The 15,497-nt window shown below is 44.4% G+C and overlaps 1 protein-coding gene across 1 annotated transcript in view; it reads left to right on the forward strand.

Moving 5' to 3' along the window:
* The window catches only part of Ep400 (E1A binding protein p400), a 106,674-nt gene that overhangs the window by 63,938 nt on the left and 27,239 nt on the right, over positions 1-15,497 (forward strand). The window contains exons 20-29 of the mRNA XM_032886868.1: positions 2,178-2,364; positions 3,537-3,703; positions 5,099-5,268; positions 6,120-6,362; positions 7,952-8,116; positions 9,874-10,032; positions 11,538-11,632; positions 12,026-12,297; positions 14,038-14,240; positions 14,371-14,540. Of these exons, the coding sequence (XP_032742759.1) occupies positions 2,178-2,364; positions 3,537-3,703; positions 5,099-5,268; positions 6,120-6,362; positions 7,952-8,116; positions 9,874-10,032; positions 11,538-11,632; positions 12,026-12,297; positions 14,038-14,240; positions 14,371-14,540 (1,831 nt within the window). The remainder of the gene's footprint in view (positions 1-2,177; positions 2,365-3,536; positions 3,704-5,098; positions 5,269-6,119; positions 6,363-7,951; positions 8,117-9,873; positions 10,033-11,537; positions 11,633-12,025; positions 12,298-14,037; positions 14,241-14,370; positions 14,541-15,497) is intronic.

Consider the following 15,497-nt stretch of genomic DNA (forward strand, 5'->3'; position numbering starts at 1 on the left):
AGGCTTATTAGAAACTTGGTAACTGAGTGTAAGAATGGATCGCTGCTCATTATAGGCCATTTCCCAGAGAGTCCTTGCCAAGTTGCATTGGTGATGAGACATTCAGCCTGTCATTTAGTCTAGAATCTTAGAGAGCAGTGAATGTGCCACAGTGTTTAATGTGCTCAGCCTCCATATACTGTGGAAGGCATGTTGCTGTAACACTAGTTTCTATCGGATATTTCAGCAAAATGTTGACATTTTCGTTTGTCAACATTAATGATATGCTAGTTCTAGTTAGAAGTAATTTTGTGGGAAAGGATTGGAGCTTCTGTGTAGGTCAGGTGCCATCACCAGCAGACAAGGGAAAACAATTTAGTTACCTTTAAATTCCTTAGTTTGTTGTCTTAGGGTTTGCTGCTGTGAAGAGACACTGACCTAGGTAACTCTTACAAAGGCAAAACATTTCATTGGGGCTCACTTACAGTTTCAGAGGTTTAGTCTATTATCATCTTGGCGGGAAGCATGGCAGTGTACAGGCAGGCCATCTTAATCTAAAAGCAGCCAGGAGGAGACTCTGATTCTGTGCTAGGTAGAGCTTGAGCATAGGAGATCTCCATGCCTACCTACACAGTGAGGCACTTACTCCAAGGCCATATCTACTCCAACAAGGCCATACCTCCTAATGGTACTACTTCCTATAGCCAGGCAATGAAACCCAGGAATCCATGATGGCTAGACCTATTCAAACCACCACAGTTGTCCTCTAAGCAGGAGCTCTGACAAGTCATCGTTGAGGAAATGTAACTTGTTAATCTGTGACTATACCAGTGCCACAGGGTAGTAAGGTACTTGTATTTGGGAGTGATGTCATCTGTTGTGGAGGGGTAAGAGATCATAGCTTTGGATCCAGCACATCTTGTCTTTAATGGTCTTTTGTGGTTCTGTGACACCTGCTCTGAGTAGAATGGCAGAGAGACTTTTTCATGTTTTCTTCCTTTTCTCTGAGCCACAATTCAATATGTTAAGACTTTGTACACCTTGACCCCATTTTTGCACTTGGGAACCCGGTTTCTGGACACCTTAAAAACCTGAGGTAGGCCCCCATTTCTATATTGCACTGTCCAGATGCATAGAAACACCAATTATGGCTCTCAGGGGGAGGTTCCTTTCTGCTCCCACTTGCTTCCACTTGCACCTTCTTTACTTCCATCCTTTCTCTGGAAATGTCTAGTATTCTTGGATTCGGGACTCTTAGTTTTAGCCCACTCAAAGCCAAACATGGTAACTTTAAAAATATCTGTTGTCTTGAGTTTTGTTCCATATCTATTTTCCTAAGATAGAGGGATAGCTTCTTACTCAGTTCTTATGCACAGCCCTGTTCGGGGAACCTTATCACAGGGCTCAGAGCTGGCTGGTTTTGGCTTTCCTGTTATCCAGGCAAGGTTTACTGTGGCATCCACTCCTGGCAGTGCTTCTCGGTATTCCCACCTTTCTCTGTTACATACCTGCGTGGTCCCTGGCATAACTAAGCTGGCACTTCCCACAAGGATCTCAGGCTTCCTGAGCCTGGTTCTTAGGCAGCCTCTATATGAGTTGTTTGGGTTTAGAACCTGTAGTCATTTCACCATGCATGGTTCTACATCCACCTCTGAAGTGTTCCTGATGTCACCCTTCACTGCCTGCCTTAGGGTGCTGCACGTGCTATGCTCCGCTTTCTCACCTAAGCCTTGTGGGTCTCTGTCTGATACTGAAGCAGGGTGTGGACTGGCCTGGCCTGCTTGGCATCTCATCTGCCACTGCGCTTTCCTTATAGGATCAGGGATATGCTTTCTGGGATGCTCTCATCCCACCTTCTGGCTTAATGAATTCTTTTATGACATTAAGCCTTGGATGCTTCTACTTGTCTGTCAGGGCACTTTATCCTGATGTTACTGAAACATGGTCCCTTTATAAAGGAACAGCCTTGTCCCTTGAGAAGGTATAGTCCTATACCTACCTCTTGACTCTGGCTCCCTGGAGTGACTCAGTAAAGATCTGTTCAGGAATGTAGACTTGAATGTGCAATATAACAAATTTATTAGCCCAGTCTTGGGGAATGTTGCTAGTTCTGGTGTTTTCTGAGATCAGGAAAGTCACTGATGGTGATCGTGGATGATGAGCATACATTGAGCTTTATGCCTCTTCTTCGTGAGCAGGACTCAGGAAGCTCTGAAGAGTGGGCACTTTGTCAGTGTCTTGAGTGTCCTGACACGGCTACAGCGAATCTGCAACCATCCTGGACTAGTGGAGCCACGGGTACCAGGCTCCTCCTATGCAGCAGGCTCTCTGCAGTATAAGTCAGCCTCTCTAATTCTCAGAGTTCTGGAGAGAGAGTTCTGGAAGGTAAGTAGAAGGTTTAGAAAGATAGTTCAGAATCCCTAGTACTGTTTAGATACAATCCACATAGTTGTATGGATCACTTCATAACCCCTCTTCTCTATAGCTTAGTGGTTTTCAACCTTCCTAGTGCTACAGCCCTTTGGTACAGTTCCCCATGCTGTGGTGATCCTGACTATAAAATTATTTTTGTTGCTACTTCATAACTGTAGTTTTGGTACTATTATGAGTCATAATGTAAATATCTTTTTTCCAATGGTCTTAGGCAACTCCCGTGAAAGGGTCATTCGACCCCCACAAAGGGGTTACAATGCACAGGTTGAGTACTACTGCTCTAGCTCTTTCTGTCTATCTAGTTGCTGCTATCTGTGGACCTCCCTGATTTGGGCAGCTCACAAAACTGTATTTGGATTCTTAGAGTATTTTCGAGGTTCATCCTCATTGTGGCTAGGTAACTTTCTGCTGTGAAAGGCCACATTTTGTTTATCCTTTGATCAGTTGATGCATACCTAGGTGGTTTCCACTTGTGGCTATTTTTAGTAGAGTTGATGAGAACACTTCTACAGTTTGGGTTTTCCTGTTTGTGAGTGCTGCTGGCTGAGGTAGCCATTGCCAACTATCCCACTGCTGCTGAACCACCTGACTTGCCCTTGCAGTATAAGGGATTCCGTGACCCACTTCCTGTCTTTCATCCTTTTCAGTGTGTGATGCTGCTTTCTTGTTATCTCAAGTTCTGAGAAATATACATTAGTGGTGCTATGGAAAGAAGGGCACTTGCATTTGCCGCGGTCATGGTCATGAACCTGACTGGTTCCCCTTAGCAGTGAGTGGTCTCCACAGTGAGTGTTATAGGCACCACCACCACACACTGTTTATTAGCACTTAGAGCCCACACCTGCCCTCGTTTTTCCTGGGGGAAGACTGCTGTTTATCCTGCACTGTTCAAATGATGACTGTCCAATTGCATCTGCTCCTCTGCCACTCCAGGTTGTCTCAATATCTGTTCACATGATGCTGAGGGCCCAAGTAGCTGTTGTCCACTGTGAAGAGATTTGGCCTTAGAAGGCTTGTCATACCATATAAAACAGCTTCCTCAGTTGATCTGAAACAGTTGGTCAAGTGTTTTCCTCTGCCACCTATTACAGATGTTTTCTTTTTTTACTTCTATTTCTTCTTAGGAAACCGATCTTTCCATATTTGATCTCATTGGGCTAGAAAATAAAATCACTCGCCATGAGGCTGAATTATTGTATAAAAAAAAAGTGACTCGGAAACTCATGGAAGAAGCCTTTACTTCACCTCCTCCATCAGCCCGGCCAGCAGCGGTGAAGCTCAAGGCCAGCAGGTATGTGCAGGGGTTAAAGGCAGCATGTGGCTCATCTCTGCTGTTTGAGAGTCCTGAGCAGTCCCTTCCTCCAGCTGACCCTAGACAGTCCATTAAAATGAGAAAAGCTGTGTTCTTGAAATTATTCTGGATGTGAATTGTTTTCAGTGAGCACAACTACATTAATAAGACACTCAAATAGAAGCAGCAAATCCCAGAGTCACTTTTCTTGGTTATCTTTAATAAAGTAAACTTTAGGATTTGAGGAGATGTCAGGGCTGAGAACAGCATGCCTTCTGGTGTGGCAGTAACTGGCATGGCCAAGTCAGACATCTTATTTGGAAGAATTCAGAGTATGCTCATGGGCAGGAGCACAGGCAGACATGGGGTTCGTTTAACAACAGTGGAGTCATTGTTCTTACAAGTGACAGTAAAGCCAGGCAGTGGTGGTGCACACCTTTAATCCCAGCACTCTGGAGGCAGAGGCAGGTGGCTCTCTGAGTTAGAGGGCAGCCTGGTCTATAGAACGAGTTCCAGGACAGCCAGGGCTACACAGGGAAACCCTGTCTCAAACAAGTAACAACAGAATGATATAAATGATGATTTGGAGTGAGGGAAATCATGAGGCAGGAGAGGTAGAAGGTGAAATCAGGGTATAATTGTTCTGAACAGACTAAACACAGTGATGAGAAAGAAGCAAAACCCTTGGCTGAGGTGAAGAAGGAAAACAGAAAGTAGTTATCTTTTTAGAAATAAAGAGGGCATTTATGCAGATCAGAGGCTATTCTTGAAGTTTTTCCAAACTTGGCTTCCTTGGGACTGTGACCTGCTTGCCTCCTCTGCAGCTCAGCTCACGCCTGACAGACCCATACAGAAAGTGAATAACCCTGTGAACACAGACAAGGTTTCTACGGCTGGCTCCTTGTTTGTCCCTCTATTTTCTAGGTGTCCCTCTATTTTCTAGATCACAGAGCTCATAACTCTGATCACACTAGTGCCTAGTTGGGCACTTTGTGCATCTTCCCAGCTGCTGCTCTTTCTTTCCATTTTATAAGCAGTCTTGTCACATGTACTAGGTATAGAATTTGCTTTTTCCTTGCTTTTATTCAAAACTGTAGTTACAACATGGATATTACATGCTAAGGTTTTTTCTTAACATATTTTGACATATACCTAAAAATTTACAATAATTATGTTACCAGTTGAGATGTATGACTGTTGAATACAGAGTTTGTCAGCAGCCCCTACAGGCTTGTTGCAGGCTTCTTGCTAACCGTATTTGTAGCCACCTTGCTCCTGCTCGATACCATTTAGCCTGCCTTCCTGGCTGATCTCTGAGGGGCAGTCCTCTAGAACCCATACTATCTGCAATGTGGTGATGCTGTGTGTCTTCTGCTTGGGCCAATGGGCATCTAGGTTATTTCAGCCTGTGCAGTATGGCCAGAAGCCTGAGGGTCGCACCGTGGCATTCCCCAGCACACATCCACCTCGGATGGCAAACACCAATGCATCCACTGCTACTCCACAGGGCCAGGTTCGAGGACGGCCACCAATTGCTACTTTCTCTGCCAATCCAGATACAAAAGGTATCTCACGTAATGAGCTGTCTTTTGCGGAAGACTGTGGGAAAGCTCCCGGCACTCTGTTCCTGGCCTACTGAATGTCAATAGCCACTGCTCGGGGTGTGGACACCTGAATGACCTTCAAAGGGGTCATCTGTAGCTCTTGATGAGTTGAAGATACTTTTGTCTTTCCCCTCTCTCTTTCTCTGTTTTGAGTCAGGATCTAACTATGTAGCCCAGGTGGCTCTAGAACTAGTAGTAATCTTCCTGCTTCTAGTCCCCCATTTACAGGCATATAACACTGTGCCTGAATGTAGAGTTTGTTTCCTATACTGGGTTTTCCTATGAAGGAAAGTTCTCCTTGGCTGAGCAGGTGATGGGATCTCTGCAAAGTGTTTTTCTTAAAAGTATGTCAAGGTTGTTCAGGAGAGTTCTGAGCCTTCGTGCTGCATTTGGTGCTACTGTTTTAGCTTCACTGTGGTAAAGAGGCAGCTGAAGACCTAGGAGTGGTCTTGTAACCTTATCTGAAAACAGCAGTTTGAGGTTTCTGTACTGCTGAGAGCAGGAGCTTTCGTGTGCTTACACAAAGTGCTTTCTAACAGCTGGTAGCATTTGACAGCCCCGTGTCTAGTTCAGGATGTGTGCCTTGTGTATTCTGTCAATTCACAGGGAGCCTCTCTGATTGACAGCAAGAGCCTTAAGTTTTTCTCTTAAGTGCTGTACCAGCCCCTCCATGTTTGTGTCCTAAGAGTGGGCTTCTCATTTGAGAGACTGTGGAATAATGTTTATGTAATTTAACATTCGGTTGTGAAATACTACTACATGTTATGAAGAACCTCTAACAGCTTTGCACAAAACAACCTTATTGATTACAGCAGCAGCAGCCCCGTTTCAGAACTCTCAGGCTTCCGTCGGTACGCCTCGACACCAACCCACCTCGACCTCCAGCACAGCAGCAGGCCCAGCCCATCCTTCGAAACTGCGGGCTCAGACCGCTGTCCAGGCCTCCACCCCAGGCCCACCCCTGCCCCCGCCCCAGGCCCCCTCGCTGGTGGCCGGGCAGAGTGCACCGCCCCAGCGGCTGGTGCTTACCTCGCAGGCCCAGGCCCGCTTGCCCAGTAAGTGGCCTTACTGTCCAGGGTCTGCTCTCACTGCCTTGGAGCAGTGTGTCAGGAACACGGGATGTCTGAAGAGCCTTTGCTGTCCACTGCATCTGTCTGTCCCTCAGTACAGGCCTGGAGCGTGATGCCGGTCATGGTGGGGCCTTGCTTATGGTCATTGTCCAGGGCCCTGCTCTGTTCTACTCTTTCTCCTCCATTCAACCAGCTCTGCTTTCCTCCTGTGCTGCACTGGTGTTGAGGGCTAGCACCTTGGTTTAGCCTTAGCCACAGTTCCAGCAGTGCCAGGGTCCACACTGTGGGGCAAGTGGTGAGACCAGACCATGAGAATTAGCATTAGGTTCCTAGACACTATTAGTTCCAAGTTTAAAATTGGTGGTGAATACTTGCTCAGCAGAGACATTTCTCTCAATAATTCAGTGACTAAAACTGTTCATTGTTACTCATTTTTTCCTAACTCAAAATTTTATACTTCCAGCAATGGGATTAGCAAGTTTCCAAATCTTCTACAGGCCATTATCCAGGCTACTGTAGAAATTATGCCAACTAAAATATTACAGATCACAAATAGTTCTTATTTGTCATGTAGCAGAATCATATTGAGGCCTTTTGGGAAAAATGGGATGGGACGAAAAAGCATCAGGGGAGACTGGGAGTCTCTTTTGTGTCCAGCAGTGGAGAGTGGTTGTCCTAAGCAGTCACACTAGAGGAGAGAGCTGTGTATCCTGTAGGTGATAAAAGTTACATTACTGTGGGAGACTTACATGTAGTAGTGTGTGAAGTTAGTGATTCAGCTGGCTTTATCCATCTAGAAGGGCTGAGGAGAGATTTCAGTGTCTGTGTGTAACTCTTTGTCTTTGACTTTCATTTCCCCTTCCTTGTGCACAGTTGATTCTGTGTGAAGACATCTTTAACCTTAGACAGTCTGCTAATCTTTCACTAACACTTCTCCTTATGGCCCCTTTACTAACCCTGGCGTGGATTTTTCTTGGAAAGGAACATTTGAACTTGGATAGCCACCCGTTGGGTAAAAAGCCTTTAAACTTCTGATCATTTGATATGTAATATCAAATCCTATGAGCTCATTTGAATTAACAAACTCAAGAGTTTTAGATCTGACTTATTTAAGCTTTCCTAGAATTTAACAAAAAAGCATGTGCAATTAAAGTTTGTTGTTTTATATGTTGGTGATATGACCTTATTCACTGGTATATAACTATATAACTTTTCAAATTTTTTAAGTTCTCTGAAGATTTTCCAATTTAATGTAAGAAACTTCTGATTTTTTTGGTACTTACTGTTCTTTTTCCCTTTCATTATTTGGAGAGAAAAGTAAAAATAGTCCTTAATAGTCTGATGAGTTGTAGTTGATACTGAAAGTCCCTACCATTTATGATTAAATAGATTAACCACAAAAGTCTGGTATTTAATAGAGTTTTTTCTTTTGTCTTAAAATAACTTTTCCTAAAGTGATAAGCAACACCTAATGTGTTTTGAAGACACTTGAGTGTAGTACAGGCAGTCGTTTATAGCGAGAAGGTCTTCCTTCTAAGTGATGTTAGTTCAGCTTCTCTTCTGTGTTTTAACAGGTGGGGAAGTAGTGAAAATAGCTCAGCTGGCGTCCATTGCAGGGCCACAGAGCCGTGTGGCCCAGCCAGAGACACCTGTGACACTGCAGTTCCAAGGGAACAAATTTACCTTGTCACATAGCCAGCTGCGACAGCTCACAGCAGGCCAGCCTCTGCAGCTGCAAGGTAAGAGACAACCATCTGATATAATGCTGACAAGGACAGAGGTATGCCACTCTTAGCACTGTACTTGAGAACCTGTCTGGGTAACAGGTAAAAAGGGTAGGTCCCTATGAGGTTCAGGTCTTCCCCAAGGAGTGGCTTGAAGAAGTCTGACCTGAGGAGTCATTGAGGAATGATGAGATGACATTCGTGAGTCACCTTGGCAGTGCCTTTAGTAAGTGATACTTGGTTTCTATCAATACCATCTGCTCTTTGGGAAGTTTCCTCTTTTGTAAGTTAGGGTAGAAGTGTTTGTTGCTTTCTAGTATGAATGAGTCAAATTTTCCTAAAAATGCCAAAAAGACCAGCAATTTTTGTACATGAAATGCTTTGACTACCTACCTACCTACCTACCAACCAACCAACCAACCAACCTACCTACCAACCAACCAACCTACCTACCTACCAACCTACCAACCTACCAACCAACCTACCTACCTACCTACCTACCCACCAACCTACCTACCTACCTACCTACCTACCCACCAACCAACCTACCTACCTACCTACCTACCCACCAACCAACCTACCTACCTACCCACCAATCAACCTACCAAACTACCTACCTACCTACCCACCAACTTACCTACCCACCAACTTACCTACCTACCAACCAACCTACCTACCTACCTACCAGCCTACCTACCTACCAGCCTACCTACCAGCCTACCTACCTACCAGCCTACCTACCTACCAACCTACCTACCAGCCTACCTACCTTACCAACCAACCTAGCTAGCTAACTACCTACCTAACTACCTACCTACCTATGTTCCTATCACTTGGGTTCTTACTGTGTTGCCCATGTGACCTGTGACTTCTGAGACAAGCCATCCTCCTGCCTTAGCCTCTTAAGTAGTTGAGACTTCCAAGATATGTGCCAATTTAAAGTTTCAATTTTAACACTGGGTCCAAACGTCTCAGACCTTTGGCTAAGAACATATAGTTACTGCTTTCAAAGAAAAGGAGGTAGTAAAGTTTGAAATCTTAAGTGGTGTGTGGTGACAAGTGCAACTTCTTCAGCTGCATCCAGCACCAGCTGCTTACCTTTAGGGTGGGTAAGGTTTCACAGGTTTCTGTGCAGCACTAGCTTCCCTGAACCATGCTCCAGCAGCCTCTCTGAAAGACACTGCCCTGGATTCTGGCCGAGTGACAGCTTCTCATGATACTTTAATGCCTCTCTTGGTGGGGTTTAGGATCTGAGTCAGGGCCATCTGAGTGTAGTTGGTGGTTACTTGTTCTCTTTTACACATTTGGTAAGAAGGCTCAGGCATGTAATAATGTGTGTGGCAGACTCTTGAAGAGCAGCCACAGAGTCATGGTCCCCTGGGCTAATAAGCCCAGCTCTTTCTGGTAGTTTTGAATCCCTTTGGCAATGGCTAAGTGAGTCCGTGAATGTTTCTGTGACCTGCACAGCCCTAGGACAGCTGTGGTCACCAGCTGTGGATAGACTCCCTGGGTATGTGCAAGATCAGTGGTCTTTTCTCCAATTCATGTAAAACACTCTTTCCTCAGATGGTTTTCTGTCTTTATCTGAGATTTTAAAATAATCCCTTTTTTGTCAGCATTACTGAGCTGTACATATATTTGCTTGTGTAAATGGAACTATGTGTGTGCAGAATACTGACTCATTTGTTTCTATACCATTTGGAAGTGGCTAGTGTATAATAATACTGTGCACACACCTGTTACTGATGCTCCTCATGGACATGTGATTACAGGTAGCGTACTCCAGATCGTGTCAGCCCCTGGGCAGCCCTACCTGCGAGCCCCTGGCCCCGTGGTGATGCAGACTGTGTCTCAGGCAGGCGCTGTGCATAGCACCCTGGGAAGCAAGCCCCCAACCAGTGGCCCCAGCCCTGCACCCTTGACCACACAAGGTAGGGTGTTCTAAAAGGAAAAAGGCTTAGTGAGAACTTCTTACACATTTTTTTGTGGTGTGGGTTGGGGGGTAACTCAGGAGTCATGGACCTTATGCATGTCAAAATCTTTTTTTGTGATAGTCTGGTTTCCACACATGTGTCATGACATCAACTTGCTTTTTTCTTTCTTTTTCTTTCAAATGTACTGCTTGAATATGACCAAACCCACTGTCATGTTCTAATAAAAAACTTAGGGGAGATGGCTCATCAGTTAAGAGGACTCGTTGGGTTGCAGAGGACCTAGCTATCTTTCCTACACCCACATGGGGGCTCACAGACATCTCTGACTCTAGTACCAGGGGATTTCTGATATCCACAGGTCCCAGGCACACATACTTTTATTCAGGAAAAAAACTGATACCTAGTTTTTATGTTTATATATATATGTGTGTATGTATATGTATGCATATACATACACATATATATAATACATAAATATATTTTAAAGTTTAATACACATAAAATACACAAGTGTATATTTAATTTAATAGACATATTTTTCATATATATGTTTATATATAAAATATATACACAATTTTATTTATTTTTAAGAAAAAAACCTTTGGAACGACCAAATATTTAGTAAGTGTGCCTAGAGCTCCCTGAGAGTAGAGCCATGCATTTGGTACAGGGTTTGCACACTGCTCTGGCCGGCCTATGGCTACCGGGCTCCCAGCTGCTCTCCTATTCTCTGCCAGCTTCTCTTCTAAGGACCAATCCTTGCCTGCATGTGTTCAGTATATTAGAGCTGGTTGGCGAGTTTGATTCATGGGCAAGCAAGGAGACTTTCCTCATTATATGCTGATTACCTGTGATACTTTACCAATATGGAACAGAGGAGGTTATAATTCTGGCCTAGGACAGGTATGTGATCTGTCTGTGCCAGACACTAGAGTCCTGACTCTAGTTCTGGACAATAGTTTTGATGCACCAAACTTTTTTTTTTAAGATTTATTTATTTTATGTATATTACTACTCTGTAGCTGTCTTCAGACACACCAGAGGAGGGCATCATCAGATCCCATTTACAGATGGTTGTAGGCCACCATGTGGTTGCTGGGAATTTAACCACTGAGCCATCTCTCCAGCCCCATGCATGATGCACCAAACTCTTTTTTTTTTTTTTTTTTCTTTTCTTTTTTTTCAGAGCTGGGGACCGAACCCAGGGCCTTGCGCTTGCTAGGCAAGCGCTCTACCACTGAGCTAAATCCCCAACCCCTGCACCAAACTCTTAACAGTCTGCTCCTTTTATTTTCTTGGGATTTCAGGAGGCAAGCTGCTGCACCTTGGCTAGGCAGTCTACTTTTAGGAATGGATCTGTTTCATACTGGCTTTCCTTTGCTTTTTTCTTTGGGAGCCAGGAGCACAAGGGCTTAGGGATGGAACTCCAAGCATTCCAGGCAAGTGTTCTACCATTAAGCCACACCTTTACTCCCTTCAGCTGTTTGCTTTTACATTTGTAGTTGGTGTTCCTGGTCGAGTAGCAGTGAGTGCTATGGCTGTTGGGGAACCTGGCCTGGCTTCCAAACCAGCTTCTCCTGCTGCAGGGCCAACCCAGGTAAGGCTTAGATGCAGTGGCAAGTAGCTTCAAGAAGCTTTCCTGTGGCAGCCAAGGTTCCTGTAGGTCCTTTCTGGTTTATGCATTTTAGAGATGCACATGCTCTTTGAATTAGGGCCTTGATTTAACACTTGTTCCCAATGAAAGAAATTGACCTAGGCTTCTGACTGCAGACATTGGTCTTTTTTTCCTTTTGTTTTTTCTTATTCTCAGTGTTTTCTATGTCTTAGGAGGACACAGAAGGCTCTTTTTCTGCCAGTAGTTTCATAGAAGTAGGCCATGGATGTTGAGATGAATGTGTGCATAATAGCTCTCAAAGCCTTCAGTGAGGTGATTTTGTTGTTTCTCAAAAATTTTTGGTCATGGTTTGTCTTTCTGGTATTTTTGATCAAGGAGGAGAAGAGCAGACTTTTGAAGGAACGATTGGATCAGATTCATTTTATCAATGAGCGGCGTTGTTCCCAGGCTCCAGTGTATGGTAGAGACTTGCTGAGGATCTGTTCCTTGCCTGGAAGAAGGAAGAGGCCTTTGTGCTGGTCTTTGGATAGCAACCGTGGGAAGGGCCCTAAAGGAGCAGACTATGACATGTCACCCTCACAAAGTGGAGGTGATCTGACTTTGACATTGAGTCAGCGCCAAGAGTCTCTTCAAGATGTCCTTGACAGGTGAGCCAGAGTGTGCAGGTGAGCATCTTCACCCTGATTTTCTGTCCCTTCACTCAGATGCACTCCAAAAGTTTTCTTTTTTTCTTTTTTCTTTTTAATTTTGGGTCTCGTGTAGCAGCCCTTCATTTCTGTAGAGCTAGCCTAGGCTTGCTTTGAACTCTTCCTGATGCTCCTGCCTCCTCCTCTCAGTGCTAGTATAAGCGGACAGACACAACCTGTAGTTCTTCATTCTTTGGATTGTACTTTTTTAATCACTTTCCTTTTGGTTGCCCTTTTGAGTTTCTTAGGGTTTGAAGTGGTTAGGGAACAAGGACCTGGTATTTAGGTTATTAACTGGCTCTTTTAGAAAACTGACCCTCAAAACTAGCCATATGTTACCTGGAGACATTGAAGAGTAGAATTCCGAATAAGTTAGTAGAGCAGCCTCAGTAAGGTGACCACCACAGCTAGCCACACTGTTCCTGCTAGTTCTTGATATGTCTGCTGCTGTTCAGACTACTGACAGTCTATGCACGTTTCTTTATGACCTGGCCTTGCTCTCAGGGCTCAGTTTCAAGGTCATTTTCTTTGTCTGGCTGAACTATGTTGTTACTTCCTGCCCAGAGAGGCCCTAATTACCCAGTGCCTGTGCTTAGTGTTCAGAGCCTGCCTTCCAGGTCTCACAGATAAGTAAATTAATGAAGAAAAAGATAGAGTCCTTTCCAGGCTGAGCCAGCCTGTTTCTTGCCTTTCCAGGCTGTGTGATAGATTTGCTGCCATTTGTTTGTCTTTGAGGTGCTGGTCATATTCACACATCACAGATGGCCACTTCAGAGCAATCACCAACACCCAGCTTCACATGCTGGAGAGACAATTAAGAATTTAAGAGCCCATATTACTCCTATAGAGTGCTCCAGTTTGGTTCCTAGCCCCCAAGTTAGGGAGTTCACAAGTGCCTCAAGCTCCATGGGATTGGACATCGTCTTATGGCCTCTGCAGGCAAGGACATGCACATGCACAAACCCCTATGTCGATACACAAGCATAAGCATAACTGAAATTAAAAGTAGCTGGGCATGGTAGTGCATACCTTTAATCCAGCACTGGGGAGGCAGAGGCAATCAGATGGATACCATTGAGCTCCAGGCTCAGGGTTAACTAGTGAGTCTCAGAAAAGTTTTTTTAAAAATTAAAAACCAAGTAAATAAATAAATAACATTTAAAACAGAGCTTCAGCTAATGCCTAGGAGAGAGAGCTTTCTGGTGTAGGTGACTGGATGTTAGTAGGAAGTATCAGGTTGGTTGTGGCATTGCAGTTCTGTCTGTAGGGTGTCCTGGGTCTGTCCCTTTTTTTTTTTTTTTTTTTTTTTTTTTTTTGGAGCTGGGGACCAAACCCAGGGCCTTGCGTTTGCTAGGCAAGTGCTTTACCGCTGAGCTAAATCCCCAACCCCGGGTCTGTCCCCTTTCAAGTTACATGTCACCTGTAGTATTTATCTAGAAGGCTCATATTCAGAGAGAATTTACTTCTGTCCCAAGAGTCCTCACGGGGAATATCTGAGCCAGTGGCAGGAGTCTGGAGAATGCCCTGTGCTGGTCATTTAGATCTGTCCTGATTGATGTTGCCTTGGGTTTCTGTCCTTGAGCTGTGAAAGATTAGTTGCCTTGCAGTGATGGAATCTAGCTCTCGATGCTTGTCTGTCACTCACACTGTCAGAGGGACCAGGGTACCACATAGTGACCACACATGATTTCTGCTCCTCAGGGTAGCCTGTGTGATTCCTCCAGTGGTGGCTACACCACCCTCCCTGTGGGTCGCGAGGCCGCCCTCACTGTATAGCAGCAGGTTGAGAGCTCTGAGGCAGTGCCTGAGAGAGCACACCGGCCCTTACCACCGACAGCTGCAACAGCTAACAGCACTGCGCTCACTGCAGTTTCCGGAGCTGAGGCTGGTGCAGTTTGACTCAGGTATGGCAGACCCCATTGGCATGGTTGTGAAGTAAGATACATTTGTTCTGGAATGCAAGACTGACACACTCCACACACACACTCTCTCTCTCTCTCTCTCTCTCTCTCTCTCTCTCTCTCTCTCTCTCAGGAAAGTTAGAAGCTTTAGCAATCCTGCTACAAAAACTGAAATCTGAAGGACGCCGGGTGCTGATTTTATCTCAGATGGTTCTTATGCTGGACATTTTAGAGATGTTCTTGAACTTCCATTATCTCACCTATGTACGGATTGATGAAAATGCCAACAGTGAACAACGACAGGTAAGAAATAATCCTTTCATGGTATGACCCTGAATCATTGGATTTAGGTCTCATTTTCCTACAGCTGTGAGGTCAGTGGTCTACTGTCCTTAAATGCAGAAGAGGTAGCATTTAGAACTTTGTGAGTTCCAAACTGACTGCTTTGATTTTTTTTTTTTTTCCCACCTCAACAAGCTTGTCAGCCAGCTGTCTGGTTCTAGGTGTCATATAGGACAAATAGGGGTAATCTGTAGTCACACCGGAATAGTGCTAACGTACTTTAAGAGGTGGCTATCTGGCAAAGATATGAGTACTTTTTAGACTAGCTCTCAAATACAAATTGAGAAGTTTTCCATGTTTTTGTTGTCCTTATTTGTTAACTTTTAACATTTGGCTAATACACAGTGATTGTAAAACCTGTAGCATAGCTCTCCACAAAGCAGCATGGAATGCCAGCCTCAGAGATGAATAGACAGTTGATGTAGTAATGATCCTTTTCTAGGACTTCCACACAGCAGCAACAGTGCTTCACTGAATGGTTGGTACATAAAATTGTTTACTATAGAAGTGCACATGATAAGCCATGAATAGTAACAGAGTGAATATTCAGCAGAAGAAAGTACACAAGAGAAGGTTCGTGCCTTGGCAGTGAATCACAACTTTCTTCACAACTCCAAATGACAGACCAGAAAGTCCTTACAAGAAGTGTCTCAGTACAAGCATGAGTAGTATATAGTGCAAAGGGTCATGAGTGGGGGAGAAAAACATGGTGCTGAACATGACTTGAGTTGTTCTTTTTATGTTTCAAAGCAAATGCAAAGTTTATACACATTATATATGCAAATGGAAAGGAGCCTGGTTTTTTGGTACTAGTGTAGAAAATTGGGTTGTGGTACTGGAGAGGTGGCTCAGTGGTTAAGAGAACTGATTGCTCTTCCAGAGATCCCAAGTTCAATTCCTAGCAACCACATGATGGCT

Source organism: Rattus rattus, chromosome 16, assembly GCF_011064425.1.
Source record: "Rattus rattus isolate New Zealand chromosome 16, Rrattus_CSIRO_v1, whole genome shotgun sequence".
NCBI classification, from domain to species: domain Eukaryota; kingdom Metazoa; phylum Chordata; class Mammalia; order Rodentia; family Muridae; genus Rattus; species Rattus rattus.